This window comes from Urocitellus parryii, chromosome 11, assembly GCF_045843805.1.
Source record: "Urocitellus parryii isolate mUroPar1 chromosome 11, mUroPar1.hap1, whole genome shotgun sequence".
Taxonomy (NCBI): domain Eukaryota; kingdom Metazoa; phylum Chordata; class Mammalia; order Rodentia; family Sciuridae; genus Urocitellus; species Urocitellus parryii.
Window position 1 is genome coordinate 95,186,199 of NC_135541.1, and position 16,821 is coordinate 95,203,019.

At 40.9% G+C, this 16,821-nt stretch overlaps 1 protein-coding gene across 1 annotated transcript in view; it reads right to left on the minus strand.

The window, feature by feature from the left end:
- LOC144249335 (ecto-NOX disulfide-thiol exchanger 1-like) overlaps positions 1-16,821 on the minus strand; it is a 106,318-nt gene that overhangs the window by 66,203 nt on the left and 23,294 nt on the right. Inside the window, exons 2-3 of the mRNA XM_077791583.1 lie at positions 3,444-3,617; positions 2,028-2,234 (exon numbers count right to left, since the gene is read on the minus strand). Of these exons, the coding sequence (XP_077647709.1) occupies positions 2,028-2,234; positions 3,444-3,617 (381 nt within the window). The remainder of the gene's footprint in view (positions 1-2,027; positions 2,235-3,443; positions 3,618-16,821) is intronic.

The following is a 16,821-nucleotide window of genomic DNA, read 5'->3' on the forward strand; positions in this document are numbered from 1 at the left end:
TAAAAGAGACCCTGATGAGGATGAGACTAAAATTAGCCTGGCCCTCAAATGCAAACATGGGTCTAAAATTAGATAGGCCTTCCAGCTGGGCTGGGCTTGCAGGAGCTCAGATGCAGGGTTTGGGGTATAGCCTGCCTGCCTTCCTACCCCTTCAATTAGCCAGCCTTTCAGATCATCCTGGCTCTGATGTTGCAGCCTCCACAGGGCAGCAGGCTGGAGACCTCTACACCCAGGCAAGGAGGCTGCAGCTGAGACCTGTGCTGGTGCTTCATCCTGCGGCAAAGGGGTGGACCAAGGAGCCATGAGGGGGCTTGCTGAGATAGGAAAAGCAAGGACCAAAGACTAAGTAAAGGAATACCTTTTGGATGCCTAAATCTGAGACTGTTCATCTTTGTTAGTGTCCTTATGAGGCTCTGATTAGGTCTAAGTACTGGGTTGGGTCTAAACTAGTGTTGTAAAAGACCTATGATCTACTTTAACCCTTTCATTGAATCAGGAGGGATCAAGTAGTACTATTATTGATAGAGCTGTGATTAGAACCCAAGTCCCTAGGGCAGAGTTTGCTGAGAAATAAGAAGCAGTTCTTTATCCTGATCAGGATACTTCTGCTTAAAATAGCCATGTACTAAATGGTTCCTATCACAGGTACCTGCTAAACACTTAACATCATTTGATTTAGTCTTTGCAGTCTTGGTTGGTAAACCGTAAGGATCTCTATTGTGCAGATGAGGAAGTGGAAGCTGGAAGAGAGGTCATCCAGATCAGGGTATGTGAAACCCAGTGCCCTACCCTCTCCAGAATCCCTGGTGACCTAGTAGCTGTGAGTGAGTTGCCAAATGTCTTTCTTCCAGGTTTGTCTTCCATCTCCATTGTGGAATGCCTTCAGACTTCATTTTTCACTTTCTAAGGATTCATTGGAATAAAGGTTAAAAAGTTCCCTGTGTCATTATCTGGTTCAGAAAAATCTCTGGGGCACTGAGAAAACCTCAAGGCTTCTGGGATTTGTACAGAATGTCCTGGCAATGAAGGCTGATTGCAGAAATTAAGTAAAATCTCCCCATAATATCACATGTTTTCCCCCTCCTGTTGTTTTCCCACCTTCCCCCATTAGCTTTGCGTTAGGAATAGAGAGGTGGTATGCAGCGTCGCCGACTGGAAAACGGCATTGGAGGGTTCAAGGGAAAGGTGATCAAGTTGAACTAAAAAATAAGTCCTCTGAAACCACATATTAATAATAGTCCCATTGTTCTTATATTTGGCAAAAGCCTGTTGACAGACTCCATAACACTTACTTTAACACCCATACAGTGGAAGGCAACATTAGGCTTCATTTCAACGTCTGTAAAAATCTCTTATAAAAACTGCCACCAAAGACTAAGGATAGTTAGTCTTTTATATGTATATTTTTAGTTGTTGATCTATTTTTTTATTCTTTTTTAAATTTTATTTATTTATATGCAGTGCTGAGAATGGAACCCAGTGTCTCACCCATGCCAGGCTAGGCCAGTGTTCTATCACTGATCTGCAACCCCAGTCCCAGGAGGTTAGTCTTAAGGAACCATCAAGTGGGCATGATATTGAGCTTTATTATCATGCCCCTAAAACACTTTCCTGAAAGGAACTGATCTTGCTTTGGTGCCCTGGTGTCAAAAAAGTGAATTCACTTCTAAAAAAAACTAAAATTATTCTGAGAGTACTTTACTCCCCCAGTGGATTTACATCCAATAATAATAATGGTCCTCCGTACTCATAATATTGCTTTTCATCTAATAAGTGCTTGAGAGCATTAATTAGAAACTCGATGGAATTCCTTAAGACTGGAGGGTAGGAAATCATTCCTGCAGTGAGGTACATTCACAGGCTTAACAGAGAGCTTCTGGGAGCCAAGGAAAAAGGCAGAATTCCTCCTTCGGTAGCCCCAAAGTATTTGGGCTTTATTGTGCATTAAGGCAAAAGGGAATAAGCTCATATTAACATCACAAAACATGACAAAATGCCTAGAAAACCCCTTATGTAATGCAAAGTACCAGAAAGGTAAATGGCTTTATCAACCATGAATTCCTCTGCAAAGCGAATGTGACAAAAATTCTTCTTGCTTTTTCGGATGGCTGTAATATCACCGCACTGCTCAAAGACTTCTTGAATAATTTCCTCAGTAGCATTTTCTGGTAATCCTCCGACAAACACAGTCTTACACCCTGGAGGTCGTTCTCTTGTGGAAGGAGGTGGGAGATCTAATATCACAACAAAATAGAAAGTTTTGTCTTATTGATTGGCTCTCTTTTCCTGGCTTCCCTGGCAAAGAAAGGTAAAGCTTGCCCCAGTTATTCTGTCCAGGCTGAGTAAAGGTCAACTTCTGTCCCAAGTTACATTTTCCTGGGCTGTCTTGTTTTAGGTTCCTCTCCCCTCCTCCTACCAATCTTTACTTGCTGTGTTCATTTCTACATAGAGTGACTGTGCTTGTCCATGAACAAAGATAACGCACATGTTAGCATAATTTCATTTCTTCTTTATAACACAGAGGCCCAGAAAGGGGCGGGGGAACATTCACAAAGTACAAAACATGATGAAATAACAACATGATGAGAAACCTCAGCTTGTTATCTGCTTTGTCTCGTTGCTAGGTAAAGGAGAGAAAAGGCTGAACACAGGAAGCACAACCCAGGGAAGCACACACAATACTTACTTGGCAGTGAAACATCATGCCTGAAAAAAAATACTTTGTTATTATTCACATTTAAATGAGCAAACTATTAAATTTGGGGGAGGCTGTATAAAAAGATAAAATGTACACTGTCACACATTTTACCTAGTTTATATGTAGATTACTAAAGCAATCTCCTGAAAAGTCCACTTAAAAAAGGAAACACTGATTAATATGAATAAAAAAAAAATCCTAGCTATTTAAGTCCATAAACTTAGTATCTGAGGCTAAATTAAAAAAAAAAAAATTCCCAGCCTATTTACTCCATCAAATGTATGGATTCCTTTGAGCAAATGCAATCTGTCCAGAAATTCTGAGATGCAGGCTCCCCCTGCCCCCAAATTGCTAACTGCCAAATTAATTCAAATTTCCATCTAGCAAAATACATTTTGGAGTTTTTCTCCTACATTTGTGAAGATAGATGGAAGTGCTTATATATTTCACATTATGTTTTCCAGGAAATGCTAGGCTTCACTGCATGCAAAAAGATTCTTAATGCTACAGATAAATCCCCAAATCCCGGGTACTGGCTCTGTAGTGTCATGTCAGCCCCTAGACAGACACACAGATATGTCCTTGTATATCTGTTCCAATCTAGAGACAAAAGTCTTCTTAAAAAGGCTCCTGGTTTTATATATGCATGTGTGAGTCATATATGAAAATTAATGCAATAATATTTCAGATTTTAAAAAAAGAAATTTAAAATGATGAACAAATATTTCTCATAGGTGTTACTTACTTGGATTTTGAGGGAAAAGAGTACAACTTTTGCAGTGGATTATTTCTTTGACAACTGCCACTTCTGTTGGTGGTGGGGGTGGTACTAGACCCAGGCCTGGTATCATTGGGTTAATGGGGGTTATTCCAGTCATCATGTTGAGGCTTGGATCAAAGCCTGGGACACAGATTGAATCTGTAAAGCACACAAGATAACATTTTGGTGGCAGAATCTTAAATCCATTTTCAAGACTGTTTTTGTTAGTTTCCTGCAAAGATTATTTGACTTTATACTTTTTGTTTTTCAGGAATTTCTCATGGCATAGATGCAGCACTATAGAAAGCTATTTCAAAAGGTAAACAGAGAAAGAAAAAAAGATGAACCTGAAACTACACGAAAAGGAAATTATATTACTTAAAATATTAACATGGCAGAACAGAACACAGCCTATTAAAGTGTAAAACCATCCACCATGAAGCTTCCCTATTACTGTGAATCTGTTTTCTGTTTCTTAACATCAGTGTACTGTTTATACAGCCTTATGACCCAGAATGTGGGAAGAATATCATTTAACATTGAAGTGCCCTGTGAATCTAATTGTCAGCTAGTTTTATCAAAAGAGTCTTCCTGCCCAACTGACCTAGATTTGGGAAAGTTCAATTTATATGTGCAGACTTTATAATGATCACTCAGCTCCCACCTAACCCAGCTCTCCTGAGGAAAGGTGCAGGGGTAGAGGTTGGGCAAAAAATGATTATAACTACTATGGCTGGGTTACAGACATACAGGAAAAAAATTAGCTAAATACATTGCAGAATTCTATCGGGTAATCACATTTTCTTCAATCAGCAGAAATCTTTATACCAGTACAAAAGTAAAACAAACCAAAAAAAAAACCCATCCAAAAGTATAAAAATTGTTTTAGTGGGATAATAAAGCAATTAATTTTCAAGGTAATATCAGGAACTTTTTAAAAGATATGACCTCTATTATTAAAAAGACAAAAGATAACAAGTGTTGGCAGGCATTTGGAAAAAAAAGGGAACCCTTATATATTGTTGGTGGGAATGCAAATTAATACAGTCATTATGGGAAATGGTAAAAATAGAACTACCATATGATCTAGCAATCCCACTACCAGGTGCACATCCAAAGGAAATGAAATCAGTGTGTCAAAGAGACATCTGCACTCCCATGATTCCCACAGTTCTATTCAGAACAGATAATGTATGAAATCAACCTAAACATCCATCAACAGATGAATGGATAAAGAAACTGTGGTATATGTGTACACAATGGAATACTATTCATCCATAAAAGAAAGAAATATTTTCTTTGGTGACAACATGAATGAACCTGAAGAGAGTATGTTAAGTGAATAAAGCCAGGCTGAGTGACAAACAGTGCCACATCTGCAAATGTAATAAGTTGACTTTGTGAAGTAAAAAGTAGAATGGTAGTTATCAGGGGTTGGAGTGGTTGAAGAGGTAGGTTGGGAAGATGTTAGTCAAAGGATACAGCATTATAGTTACATAAGGGGAATAAGTTCATGTTGTACAGGATGGCGACTATTCTTAATGATGATATCTTATATTCTTGAAAAATGCAGAGTGGATATTAAGTGGTTTCACCATAAAAGCGGTAACCATGTGAGGCGATGCCTTTGTTAATTACCTAGATTTCACTGTCTTATGATGTATATATATGCTTCAAAATATTTTTTTACCATAAATATACACAATTTTATCTGCCAATTTTACACAGAAAAAAGGAAGCCTTTTCTAAGAGCAGGAGCTATTAAAATACTGCACTGCTTTTGTAAGATTTATCTGCAAGGGGATCCCTCTTCTGAGGGTTTTTCTGTTTGCAGAAAACAATGCTATCTCTGATGTTGCCAGGTACACAGATGGTAGCATAGATGCCACTGAGAGAGGGCATGGTGACTCTACTCCATTCTGCATGGATGACATTTCTTCTCATCTCCTACTCTCCTGGCTCCTTCTCTCCCCTCATCTTAGATCATTCCCATTCTTTCTTTCTGCCCCCCCGCCACCTCTTTTTATGCTCTCATGTCCAGCCTGCCCCCTAGCCCTATGCATGGCCCTACTCTTAGCTTACCTGTGCTGAAAGGCTGGATGAGCCCAGAGGCAGACGTGATGACAACTGTACCCTCTGTTTACTAAGATGCTCCAGAGGATATGGAAGGCTAGGCAAAAGCTTTTTCTTTCTAGGAAAAGGCAGCTAGTATTCCTCCTGCTTCTTTGAATAGGCCCATTCCTCCTCTGGGTAGACCATTATAAAGAGTGTGACCCTGATCTGTAATCTCAGGAGAAAACATGTCTCATTTATTAGAAACTCCATTTAATTTCATAGCTTACCAGAGTCACTTCCGTAAAATGAGGGCTTTGTGTGTGTGTGTGTGTGGGGGGGGTGGTTAAGTTCTAAATTTAAATTCGAAAGAAGCATTTTCTTTTAGAAGTCACCTTGACATTCCAGGTGCTTTCTTTGTACTCATGGTTCTGTTTTCTCACCTGTGACATGGGACCCTTTGACTAAATTTATTATCCCTTAGAGCACTAGGACTCCCAGGACTCCAGGACTGCATGCAGATGGTGTTTAGGAAGAAGAGCTATACAAGCAACATAAAGTTTGGAAGTGACAAAAACAAGATTCAAACTCCAACTATTCATTTAATCCTCACAAAGTTCCACAAGCATCATTCCCATTTTATAGATAAAGAAATTGAGCTTAAAGCCATTAAGTAAAATTTTGGACCTCCCAAAGCAAACAAATGATAGTCAGAACTATGGTCCAAGTCTCTGCTCTATATTTAAACATGTTTAAATATCACTATTTCAAAATTTCCACGTAGAATGACCCAACTTGATTAGTCAGCTTATACATGCCACTACTTTTAAAAATATACTTTATCCTTAAAGAAAAAAAATCAAGATTTTCCATGCTGATCCAGATGCTAACTCTAAAGAAGGTCCAGAATAGAAAATGCTTTTCCACATTTTGATCACTGAAATAATATATTGGCTTCTAAGGTGCATATATTAGACATAGAAGTACTGGCCATGGAAATATGGGCATGGTTGTGCTTTTAATTTAATCTCATTCCATACATAGGCTTCATCTGTTTCTTTCCTGGCCTGGTCCTCACTATTGTTTGCCAATGCAGGATGATTTAAGGATGAAACTACTCAGGACTGCAAACCCTGAAATGTTAGTCTTGTGAATTATAATAAGCAGATGTTTTCCACAAATGAGATGAGAAGCCAGAGCTTACATTCTCTTTTAGTTCTAACAGACTTCTGTTTTCTTTCCAGAGGCCAAATAAATAAATATTCAGAAATAGGGACAAAAGGCACTACTCCTGAGCAAATGTTTTAATATACAGCAGGAGTTACTTTGCCTTTTCTGAGACATCAATATGAAGAGACTATGAGGTTTTATAAAATCTGCATGGTGAGTGCAGTAGCTTGAAAAGAGCTTAGAAAGGAATTAACACTTAAATTATGTTGGACCTCAAAGGATCTGAGATTCAGTCTTTGAGTGGAGGGAGGAAATAGGGAGGGATTAGATTTAAAAAAAAAAAAAGAAAGAAACCATTACTTTTTAACAATATATGAACAGATGGAAATTGTTTTCTCAAATGGCACAAAAGCACATTACATTCTAACTCATTACATTCAATGCACAAACTTTAAAAATGAAAGACGTGTACACAGGAAGACAAAGGCGAAGGCAACACAAGTTTCAAGAGTCAGTCCTGGGCTTGTTTGAAAAATTGCCCATGAACCTCAGAGATGATGAGCTGCACATAAGCCATTTGATGAAAAGACCCAAAGTATGTAGCAGGACTTTCCTTTAGAGACTGTTCTTACCCAAGGGAGGGCTTTCCACTTTAGACTGTAGCCCTATCTGGCTCCTCCCTGTACTGCTGGCTCCAAGCACAGAGCCGGGAGGCCACAGCTCAGCAACATTTCTTTTTGGCTGTTTATTCTCAATTGGTGAAGACAAAAACTATAACAAAAGTCTGGTTTACTGATTCATAGTCCAGTGTTTTACAAACAAGATGAACATTTTTCCAAGTGTGGTTGGAGAGGTTTGTGTTTGGGATTGTAGAGGGACAGAAGCTGAATTAATTGTTAGCTCATTCATTCATTCAGAATTTCTTGGTCATTTGCTATTGCCAGGATCTGGAGTTGTCAGGGTAACAGTAATCAACTCGCCCCTGGGAAATCACAGAGTTCAAGAAGAGAATAAAGGACAGGCCTCAGACCCAACAAAATAGTGGGGTACCTGAGATGAGACTCAATGTGTGGTCCAGGAAGGGAACTGCTGGTGGAGAGTCCCCTAGGCTGGGGATCCCAAATACTCTCCATGGCTCTGTAATGGTGTGTGGGTGACAGGGTGACCATGACATGCTGAGAGGCTGTATGGGTCTTGCAGACCAGAAAGGACCTTGCCCTTCAACCTGGTGAGTTTCTACTTTCTTCTCACTGGCAGCCCCTGAAGGTCAGAAGTGCAGTCGGCCAGCCAGACCCTGCACGGCTAGCAGGGCTGGGCAGCCCTCATCCTTCTTTTCTCTGTCTGCTGTGCTCTAGCAGTGGCTTGATCTTTTCTGCTGTTTCTGGTGGACATTCCTAGTGAAGAGTTTCCCATTTGAGGTGAGAACTGGATTCCAATGAAAAGAAAGGCGTAGGGCCTCTTGCCAGTCAGGGCTGGACGTAATTAGGTTAGGTGTGAGCTGGGAAACCAGGCGGAGGCTGGGGATGAGGGGACAGAAACAAGATGTCAGTGCCAGGAAAAACTCTGGCCCAGAGGCAGAACAGAGTGTTCTAAGAGAATAAGAGAAAAGAGATTAATCAGAGTAAATGGGAGCAATGCAGGCCTCATCCTGGACCGAGGGTACCCAACAGAGTGGCTGAGCACATGGATGTTAGAACAGGTAAAACACTGTCCAGGCAGGGCTGCTGCACAGGGTACGCTGTGCAAGTCACAGGCCTGCAACATCCTGGGCCAGGGTTCTACCTCAGCATCAGCACCACTGGGTCTTAGGTCAAGAAATTCTATGCCATCTGGCAGGTTACCTATGCTGGGTCTCAAGCAGAAGTAAGACAGAATCTGGACACCAGAACTGAAGCACAGGATTTGGGCAGGCACCTCAGTCATCACACATGGGGCCCAGGTGAGAGGATGAAGCCTGCATGGGTGCCGAGTCCCAGAAGGCAGGGCTCTAGAGTCCTTCCTCCTGAGGCCCATGGACCCATGGGTCAGACAGACATGCAGCAGCACCTCTCCTTTCTCCAGAAGAATCACTGACTTAAAAATACAATCAAGCTGGGTGCTGTAATCCCAGCAACTTGGAAGGCTGAGGCAGGAGGATAGTGAGTTCAAGGCCAGCTTCAGCAAAAGCAAGGTGCTACAGTGATACCCTGTCTCTAAATAAAATATAATTAGGGCTGGGGATGTGGCTCAGTGCTCGAGTGCCCCTGAGTTCAATCCCTGGTAAAACCCCTCCCCTAAAATACAAGCAATTATCACCTTACAGAGAAGCCACATGACACATGAGGGCACTACTTCCTGGAAGTTTAGGATGAAGAGACTTTTTCAGAGTAGTCTCAAGCTACAATTGATCAATGCTGTGCTCTTTTATAATGTGAGCTAGCGCATAAACTGTTAAAGTAACACTTTCAAAAATTCTGTTTCATGTTCTCCTTTGTTCTTTAAAAACCATTTTGTGTACAGCAGAGGAAAAGGCTTTTTTTTTTTTTTTTTTTTTTTTTTTTTTGGTACTATGGATTAAACTCAGGGGTGCTCGACCACAGCCCTATTTTGCATTTTATTTAGAGACAGGGTCTCACTGAGTTGCTTAGCGCCTCACAGTTGCTGAGGCTGGCTTTGAACTCATGATCCTCCTGCTTCAGCCTCCCCAGCCGCTGGGAGGAAAAGTTGTTTTTAAAAAGGTGATCCTGAAGTCATGGATCAGACTGGGTGACCTAAGACTGATAGGCTTCCGAACCTCTCTGGGTTTCAGTGTGAATATGAACATGTATAGCAGACATAGTATGGCCACAAAACAGGAGGATCCAAGACCACCTGGGTGAAAGCATATCAAAGTGCAAAGAGTCCATATCTACAAACAGACCTGAGACCTGGGTCTGCCACGCGCTGGTGGGGTTTAACCTTAGGAAACTTAACTAATCTTTCTGAACCTCCCTTATAATATCTGTAAAATAGACTAATTTATCTTTTTTATGTTCTTGTGAGAACTAATGGTATTTAAAAGGACAATGTTTGGTATGTCCAGAACAAGGTAAGTACTCAATAAATGGTATTAATTACATAAACCATTAAAAAATATATCTATAAGTGTAATAAGTATTTATAGAACCTTATATGGATGTCATATGGTTAATACAGAATATACATAAATGGTCATGATATGTGAAGATAACAAAGTGTTTCATTTGACAAACATGTGAGCACCTGCTAGCTGTTGGATGTTTTGCTAGGTATTGTGCAAGCACAGACATTGTGGGGTACGAGTCCTGTCTTCACAGATGTGACACGTCCAAGTGATTAAGAGCAACCTGATAGAAAGTGACAATACAGTATAACTGTGTGGAATATTAACATAACAGAGGCTTATGGAAACACAGAAAACAGGAACATCTAAACCAGTCTGCAAGAGGGAGTGTTATAAGGGTTACATTATGGAGATTTTATAGTTCTAAGCCCTCATACCAGTGAATATGACGTCATTTGGAAACACGGTATTTGCAGATGTAATCAAGCTAAATTGAGGTCATACTGAATTAGAGTCAGTTCTATCTAATAATAGGACTAGTGTCCTTATAAGATAAGAAGAGACAGAGACACACAGGGAGCATGCCCTGTGCTGACAATGGTAGTGATTTGGAGATATGTAGCTGCTAGTCCAGGATCACTAAGGACCGTCAGCAGACACCAGAAGCATAGAAAGGCATGAGACAAAATCTTCCCTAGGTCCTACAGAAAGAACACAGCCCTGCAGACACCTTAATTTCAAACCTCTGGCCTCCAGAACTGTGGGAGAATATGTTTCTGTTATTTCAAGCCACCAGGTTTGTTACGGCAGCCCTAGGAAACCAATACAGGGGACAGTGTTAGGAAAGGGATCCTGGAAGGGTGAGAGACAACCTCAACCTTTGAAAAGATGACTTATGTGCAGTGGACATGTAGAAAAGAAGGAGTCCCTGAGATATACTTATTGAGATCATAAATACAAAAATGTCTAAATGTTCTCTTAGAGGAAATGTTCCAACCTCATCCCCGGAGGCAGAATTGCTCTTAGGTTTTCCTGTTGTGGAAAAAACAAACCCTGAAGATTGCTATGTATTGTTAAGAACAAATCAACAGCACAGATTATACATGAGCATAATAGTGTACTTTATAAGTGAATGCCCACAAGCAGGATCTTGAAGGAAGTGAAATTAAAAATGCACTCATGATCTTTCCAAAGGGATCCAAAGGCAGAAAGTCACGTTTTTTTCCACTTAAATCCAAGGTGTATATCCAGCGTGAGCTTCTGGAGCCTCACTGTGCACGCTTTATAAACAAAGACCTCATTCTATCAATAAAACCCTCTGTCTCCTTGACCAGGGGGCTACGCTAGCAGCATGGTGCAATGCAGTTGTCAACAGCTATTTTAAGTACTGTTGGCTTGGGTGAGAAGATTTGTGTCCATGTTTGAAAATATGCAATGACACGAAGTAAAGAACATTTCAAAACTTCTGGCCACAACAGAAACACAGAAGTGACTGCTCAAGGATGTCTGTCAGATCTTGCCAGCAAGGCTGCATTTGCAAAACCAAAAGTGTTTTGAGTGAACCTGAGGTAAGGGCCCATCAAAGATGCTGTGAAATTTACACACATGGAGGTGTGGTGATTGACATCAGTGCTGAACAATTTCTGTGCGGAGGCCTGGGCTGTCACACTCAGAACCAGCTAGCTGATCTATGTTCCCTAGACCTGCTGGAACATAATCTTAAGACACAGTGGGCCTTAAAGTGGAGGCCAGAAACCATGCTGAAGCGTGCTGGTCAGGTGTGGAGGGGTCCCTTAGACAAGAAGCCAGGTACACTGGACCTAACTAAAGATAAATTTCCAAGGTGAAAGAGACATGGATGGGCATGACCTAGTTCTATTCTCTGGATTTAGAGATGAGAAAACAATGCCCAGAGACAGTAAAGTGACTTTCCCAAAGTTTGAGCTAGTCACAGCATGCTAAGGGTGGGGATAGAATGAGAACAGACAGTCATAGTGCCACTTCATTGTGCAATTGGATTGTTTGGTGACTTTCCAGCCTGCCTGCCTTTGGAGACTTCTAGAGATGGCTTATTCACAGCCTATTCTATTTCCTAATGGGCTTCATTGTGAGAAATATATCCTCACATGTTGACTCAGGACCCAGAAAACTGTAGTCAAAGTCATTTTTCCCCCTTTTTTGGCACTCTACCACTAGGCTACATCCTCATTCCCCCACCCTCTTTTTCTGAGACAGGGTCTCCAAATTGCAGAGGCTGGTCTCAAACTCACAATCTCCTGCCTCAGCCTCCTGAGCCTCTGGGATTACAGGTTGTGTACCACTGCACCCAGCCTAAATCCATACTTCTTATTCTGAGTTCCTGGTCTGAGTCTCTTTCCCACCATTACTGGTCACATGCCTGAAGGAAGCTCACGCCAGCCTCAGTACCCTGCTTCCCTCAGTCCCTCTACATGTGATGGCCCTTTCCTAACGGTCCACCTTTTCTGAGCTCTAGCCACAAAGAACCTGAATGATTAGCAGTCATGTCTCCCTTTCTGCATTCTGATCTATCTATCTATTTATTTATTTTAACCACTTGGAAAGCATTGGTCATGTTTGGTGCTTACCTTGTGCCAGGCCTATACTGCGTACTTTGTGACTTATTATATGATCCTTTGGTAGTACCCATCTCACAGAGCTGACACCATGAATGACCTCATTCAATGGAAAGATACCCATCTTGTCTCTGCAGGATGATGTCCTAGTGAAACTTGGCAGTTGACATTTTGAAACAAAATGAAGGATTTTGCATTTTCCATCTGATTTTCCAAATCTGTCTCCTTAGGTTTTCCTCCTGTCTTGAATTTTCCCAACCTGGACCTCAAGCTCTATAAAATGGCAGGACAACTCTCTAGCAGAGTTCCTTCCATTTCTCATTTATGGGTGAACTTCTCCTTGCCTGTCCCACTTGGCCACAGAGGTGGAGATCCGCCTATTACCAGATTTGGGAGGGGAAATGTTATCTCCTTTTCCTGCAGATTTCGGGAGGACCAGGGCTCCGGCTGGGTGCCTGCAGCCTGTCCTCATTCACTACCACCCTCTGCCAGGCAGTTATTCCTTGCCCCCAACAAGTGTTTCTACTCTTCCCTGTCTTTACCTTTATCCTGAATGTTCTCCACTGTCCCTGCACCCTCAGTTCTGTGAATTCTAGCATGTGTTTATGGAAACATTTCCTTAGTCAAATCCACTAGGAATCCTTTCACATAACATTTGTTTCTATTGAACCCTCTGTTGTTATTTCCAGTTTTGAGGGCCATTGCCAAATCTCAGGGATGGACAGAGGGTTGCTCAATTCCTTGTGTTGACATCTCATGTGTACCAAGCTATTTCTTTGCTCTGTAGCCTATAGGTGTCCTCTCCCTTGTCTGTATGTGTTGTCTGACGTGGTCCACAGCAGACTGTTCATGGAACTCTGGGCATCTGTCCTATCCATCCCTACTACTAGGTCTTGTCTATTTCTTTTAAGGTCACCATCTTTTCTCTCAGTTCCTAGTTTAAAGCCTCTGTGAGTAACCATATTCAGTAATATGTTAAACCCTCTTGGAAAGATCTGCCTTTGAAAGTATGTCTGTATCATCATCTGGTCTGTTCCTATTGCTAATTGAGATTCTCATTAGCTGTCATCCAGAATAATGCAAAGGCCTCATTTTGTCCCAGAGATATGGCTTCTGTATCTCTGTCTTTCTTACTTTCCTCTCCCCTCTCCCCTCTCCTGTCCTTCCTTCCTCTACTCCTTTCCCATGCCCTCCTCACACCCTGAACCTGTCATCAGTCAACAATGCCCATGGGAGACCCATGAGAATATGCCCTAATTGGGCCCTCTAAATTATTTCTTTCAAACTTCTTTCCACATCCCTATCTCATTAGCTGATGATTAATTTTCTCTCTGTATGATATTATGTGACTTTGTACAGTATGACTTTATATAATGATGGGGGGGGGAGGCAAAAAAGGACTGACTAGATCCTTGGGTGTTCTCTGCTTTATCTAAACTGACAAGACAATGGTGCTGGAGCAGACAGCAGAGGTAAAATTTTGTTTGAATACACAAACACAAGAAGTGCTTTTTACTTTTTATATATTGATTCATTGATTACCCTCCCAAGGGCTGTGGATGCTCCAGAAGTATGTTGAAAGACTAAGCAATTTTTGCCAACAAGTTCCTTTCTGGTGTCCAATATTTCCCTGCTTCACAGAACTTTTCTCTTTCTTTAAGTCGGGAACAGCCTGGCGACATCCTAGTGATAACATGCCCACCACAGTCACCTGGTCAAAACAGCAGAGATGGTATTTCACAGCATGTAAGTGTCTCTGCAGGGATCTTCCCTATAAAACTTGATTCTTTTCAATGGAAGGTACAGGAGCTAACCTTTGGATCTTATTTATCAACCTCAGTTTCAGTTTACAAAAGCATCTGACACATTAACATCTCATAAATTTAAAAAAGAACAAAGGAAAACTTATTCAATATTTAACATCAAAGAAAATACTCACATTGTATTATTTTAAACAATTTATATAGAGTTCAATTTAAATTTACTGTTAGAGATGGTTGAAACAACACAGAATTTGTCTCTTTAAATAAAATCAGCATACAGCTATGGACTTGGGAGAGAAAAGAAAGCCTGTTTTATAGGTAAACACATCAAGGGTGTTCCTAAAGGGAACGGCAAAACATGTATGGATTTCAAATCTTAAATGAATGTTAATTTAATTTCACTGCTAGACTAAGTGGGTTAGGAGAGCTGGGTAGCTTAAATACCACCTTATCTTGGGGTCCAACAGTGTCTTGGCACATAGCATCGCTTTTAAAGATCACTGGTTAAGTGAATGTAAGAAACGATAAGACATACTGAATTCAGGGTTCACACTAAAGGGATAAGAGAAAGTAATAAATGGTTGTTCAATCCATAATGTCATTGCATCAGCTCATATGTGATTCTAAGCAACTGATCTCCAGCATGTTTTATGTTTACCTTAACTGAACAATGAGAGCTATGAGGTTTCTGGCACTTATTCCTCTTAATGCTATTGGGAAATGATGATGGTTGCTGCTACTTTACAGATAATATAACTGAGGCACAAGGAGAGAGAGATGTGCTCAGCATCAAGAACCCCTAGGCAGAACTGCTCTGCAGCATGACATCCCTAAAAGTCAGACCTCCTCCTCCCCCTCCTGCCTGCTCAGGGCTACATGGAAACAGGCCTGCCCTTAATGGTGGGAGGCAGAGGAAAGGGGTGTACGATGTGACATCTGTGCAACAAAACTCTTTTCATGTCCTTTCTTTTAAAAAAATTCTCTATTGCTTTTTAAGTTCATATTTTATTTCGTCTCCTAATTCTAAGAAATAATTGGCTGGGAATTAGAGGGTCTTCTAGGAAAACAATAGAAGAGACAGGTGCCACACAGCTTTCCTAAATGAGAAATTTCTCTAAGGGTGTAATATCAGAAAAATTCTTCCCCAGGACTGAGAACACAGAACTAAGAGATATTTCCTCTCTGCTTCTTCTACCAGAAAAAGAAATAGATATTACACACAAACACTCCAGCTGTGCTCATTCCTATGTTTGGTGTGTCTGCTTTTCCCTTAAACTTACTTTTTCCTTTGGTAATTCCATTTTATTTGTCTAAATGAATATGTCTATCTAATGCATATGTGCGTGCACACACATCTTTTTAATACATTAAAACTGAGGAGCACCAGACTTGAACATACTTCATTGCATCTGGGGATTGGACAGATTTAATATTTACATGATGTGCATGTTGGTTTAGAAAGCACCAGTAGCCAGCCATGTCTCCCACAGCTCATTATTTCTGGCAACATCATAGCAGCTAATTTTTCAGAGAAGTAAACAAAGGTGGAATAATTTAACAAATTGCCATTTGAAACTAACTTAGCCCTAACTGGTTTGATTGTGCATCCATCCCTCAGCTTTAGAAACACAGAGAACTCTTTCCTGCATGAAAAACAAACCCTGAACGTCTTTTCCCTGGGAATTTCGAAGTAAAGGCACAGATTATCATCCAGACTTTCATTTTAAATTAATTATTTTCTGCCTCTGTTGTAATTTCAATTTATGTGTGGTGTTGTGGATTGAACCCAGGGCCTCACACATTCTGGGCAAATGCTCTGCCATTTTGCTATGCCCCCAGACCTCAAATAAATTTTTGTTCTTTACTTATAGGTCTTCATCTTAATCTCATTCCCAGAAGCATCTAGTTGTCAATTATTCCTAAGCCTTATGCAATTCTACATTTACCACTTTTCAGTTATTTATCCTGCTGGTCCTCAATACATCCGCCCTACAGATGGACAAGGAAATAAAAGTTTGGAAGACTTTACTTACTTCAGCATCCTGAAACCACAAAAGCAGAAGAATGTGGTCCACACTGTCCTGATCACAATGGGCATCTATTTGCCTCTAGGGAAGCAGGAGGCAGAGCGAGGAGGGGAGGTAGGATGCACAGTACTGGGATTCAGTCCCGTATCCACCTTAGGTTCCCTCTCTGAGATGTAAGGGTAAAAGCTGCCTTGCCTGCTTCAGTGTTTTCCTGAGTCCCGTATCCTATCCACCTTTGGTTCCCTCTCTGAGACGTAAGGGTAAAAGCTGCCTTGCCTGTTTCAGTGTTTTTCTGAGTGCCAAACAGTGTGATGGACATTTATGTGACAGCAATTTACAAATAAGTGATCAATACACAAATGTAAATTATAGTTAGCATTTTTTTTTCTGTTTCAATGGCCCCTGGGGATCCACAGTGGTACTAAGTGACTGTCTCGAGCAGAAAGAAAATTCAATATATTATTCAATATATTACCCTGCTTTAAAGAATATATAGAAGCTTGACAGGTGATGTGGAGAGAAGGGAGGAGGCAAAAGGGAGAGAGTGTATGTGAGCCTGAGAGTGTGTGAGCATGTGTGTGCGTGTGAGTATGCGAGAGAGTGTGAGTATTTGTGAGATACGTTCTCTCTTCTCACTATAATACATGCTTCTCTGCAGAACTGTGCCTTCTCCACAGCAGGGTTGGCTGGAATGTT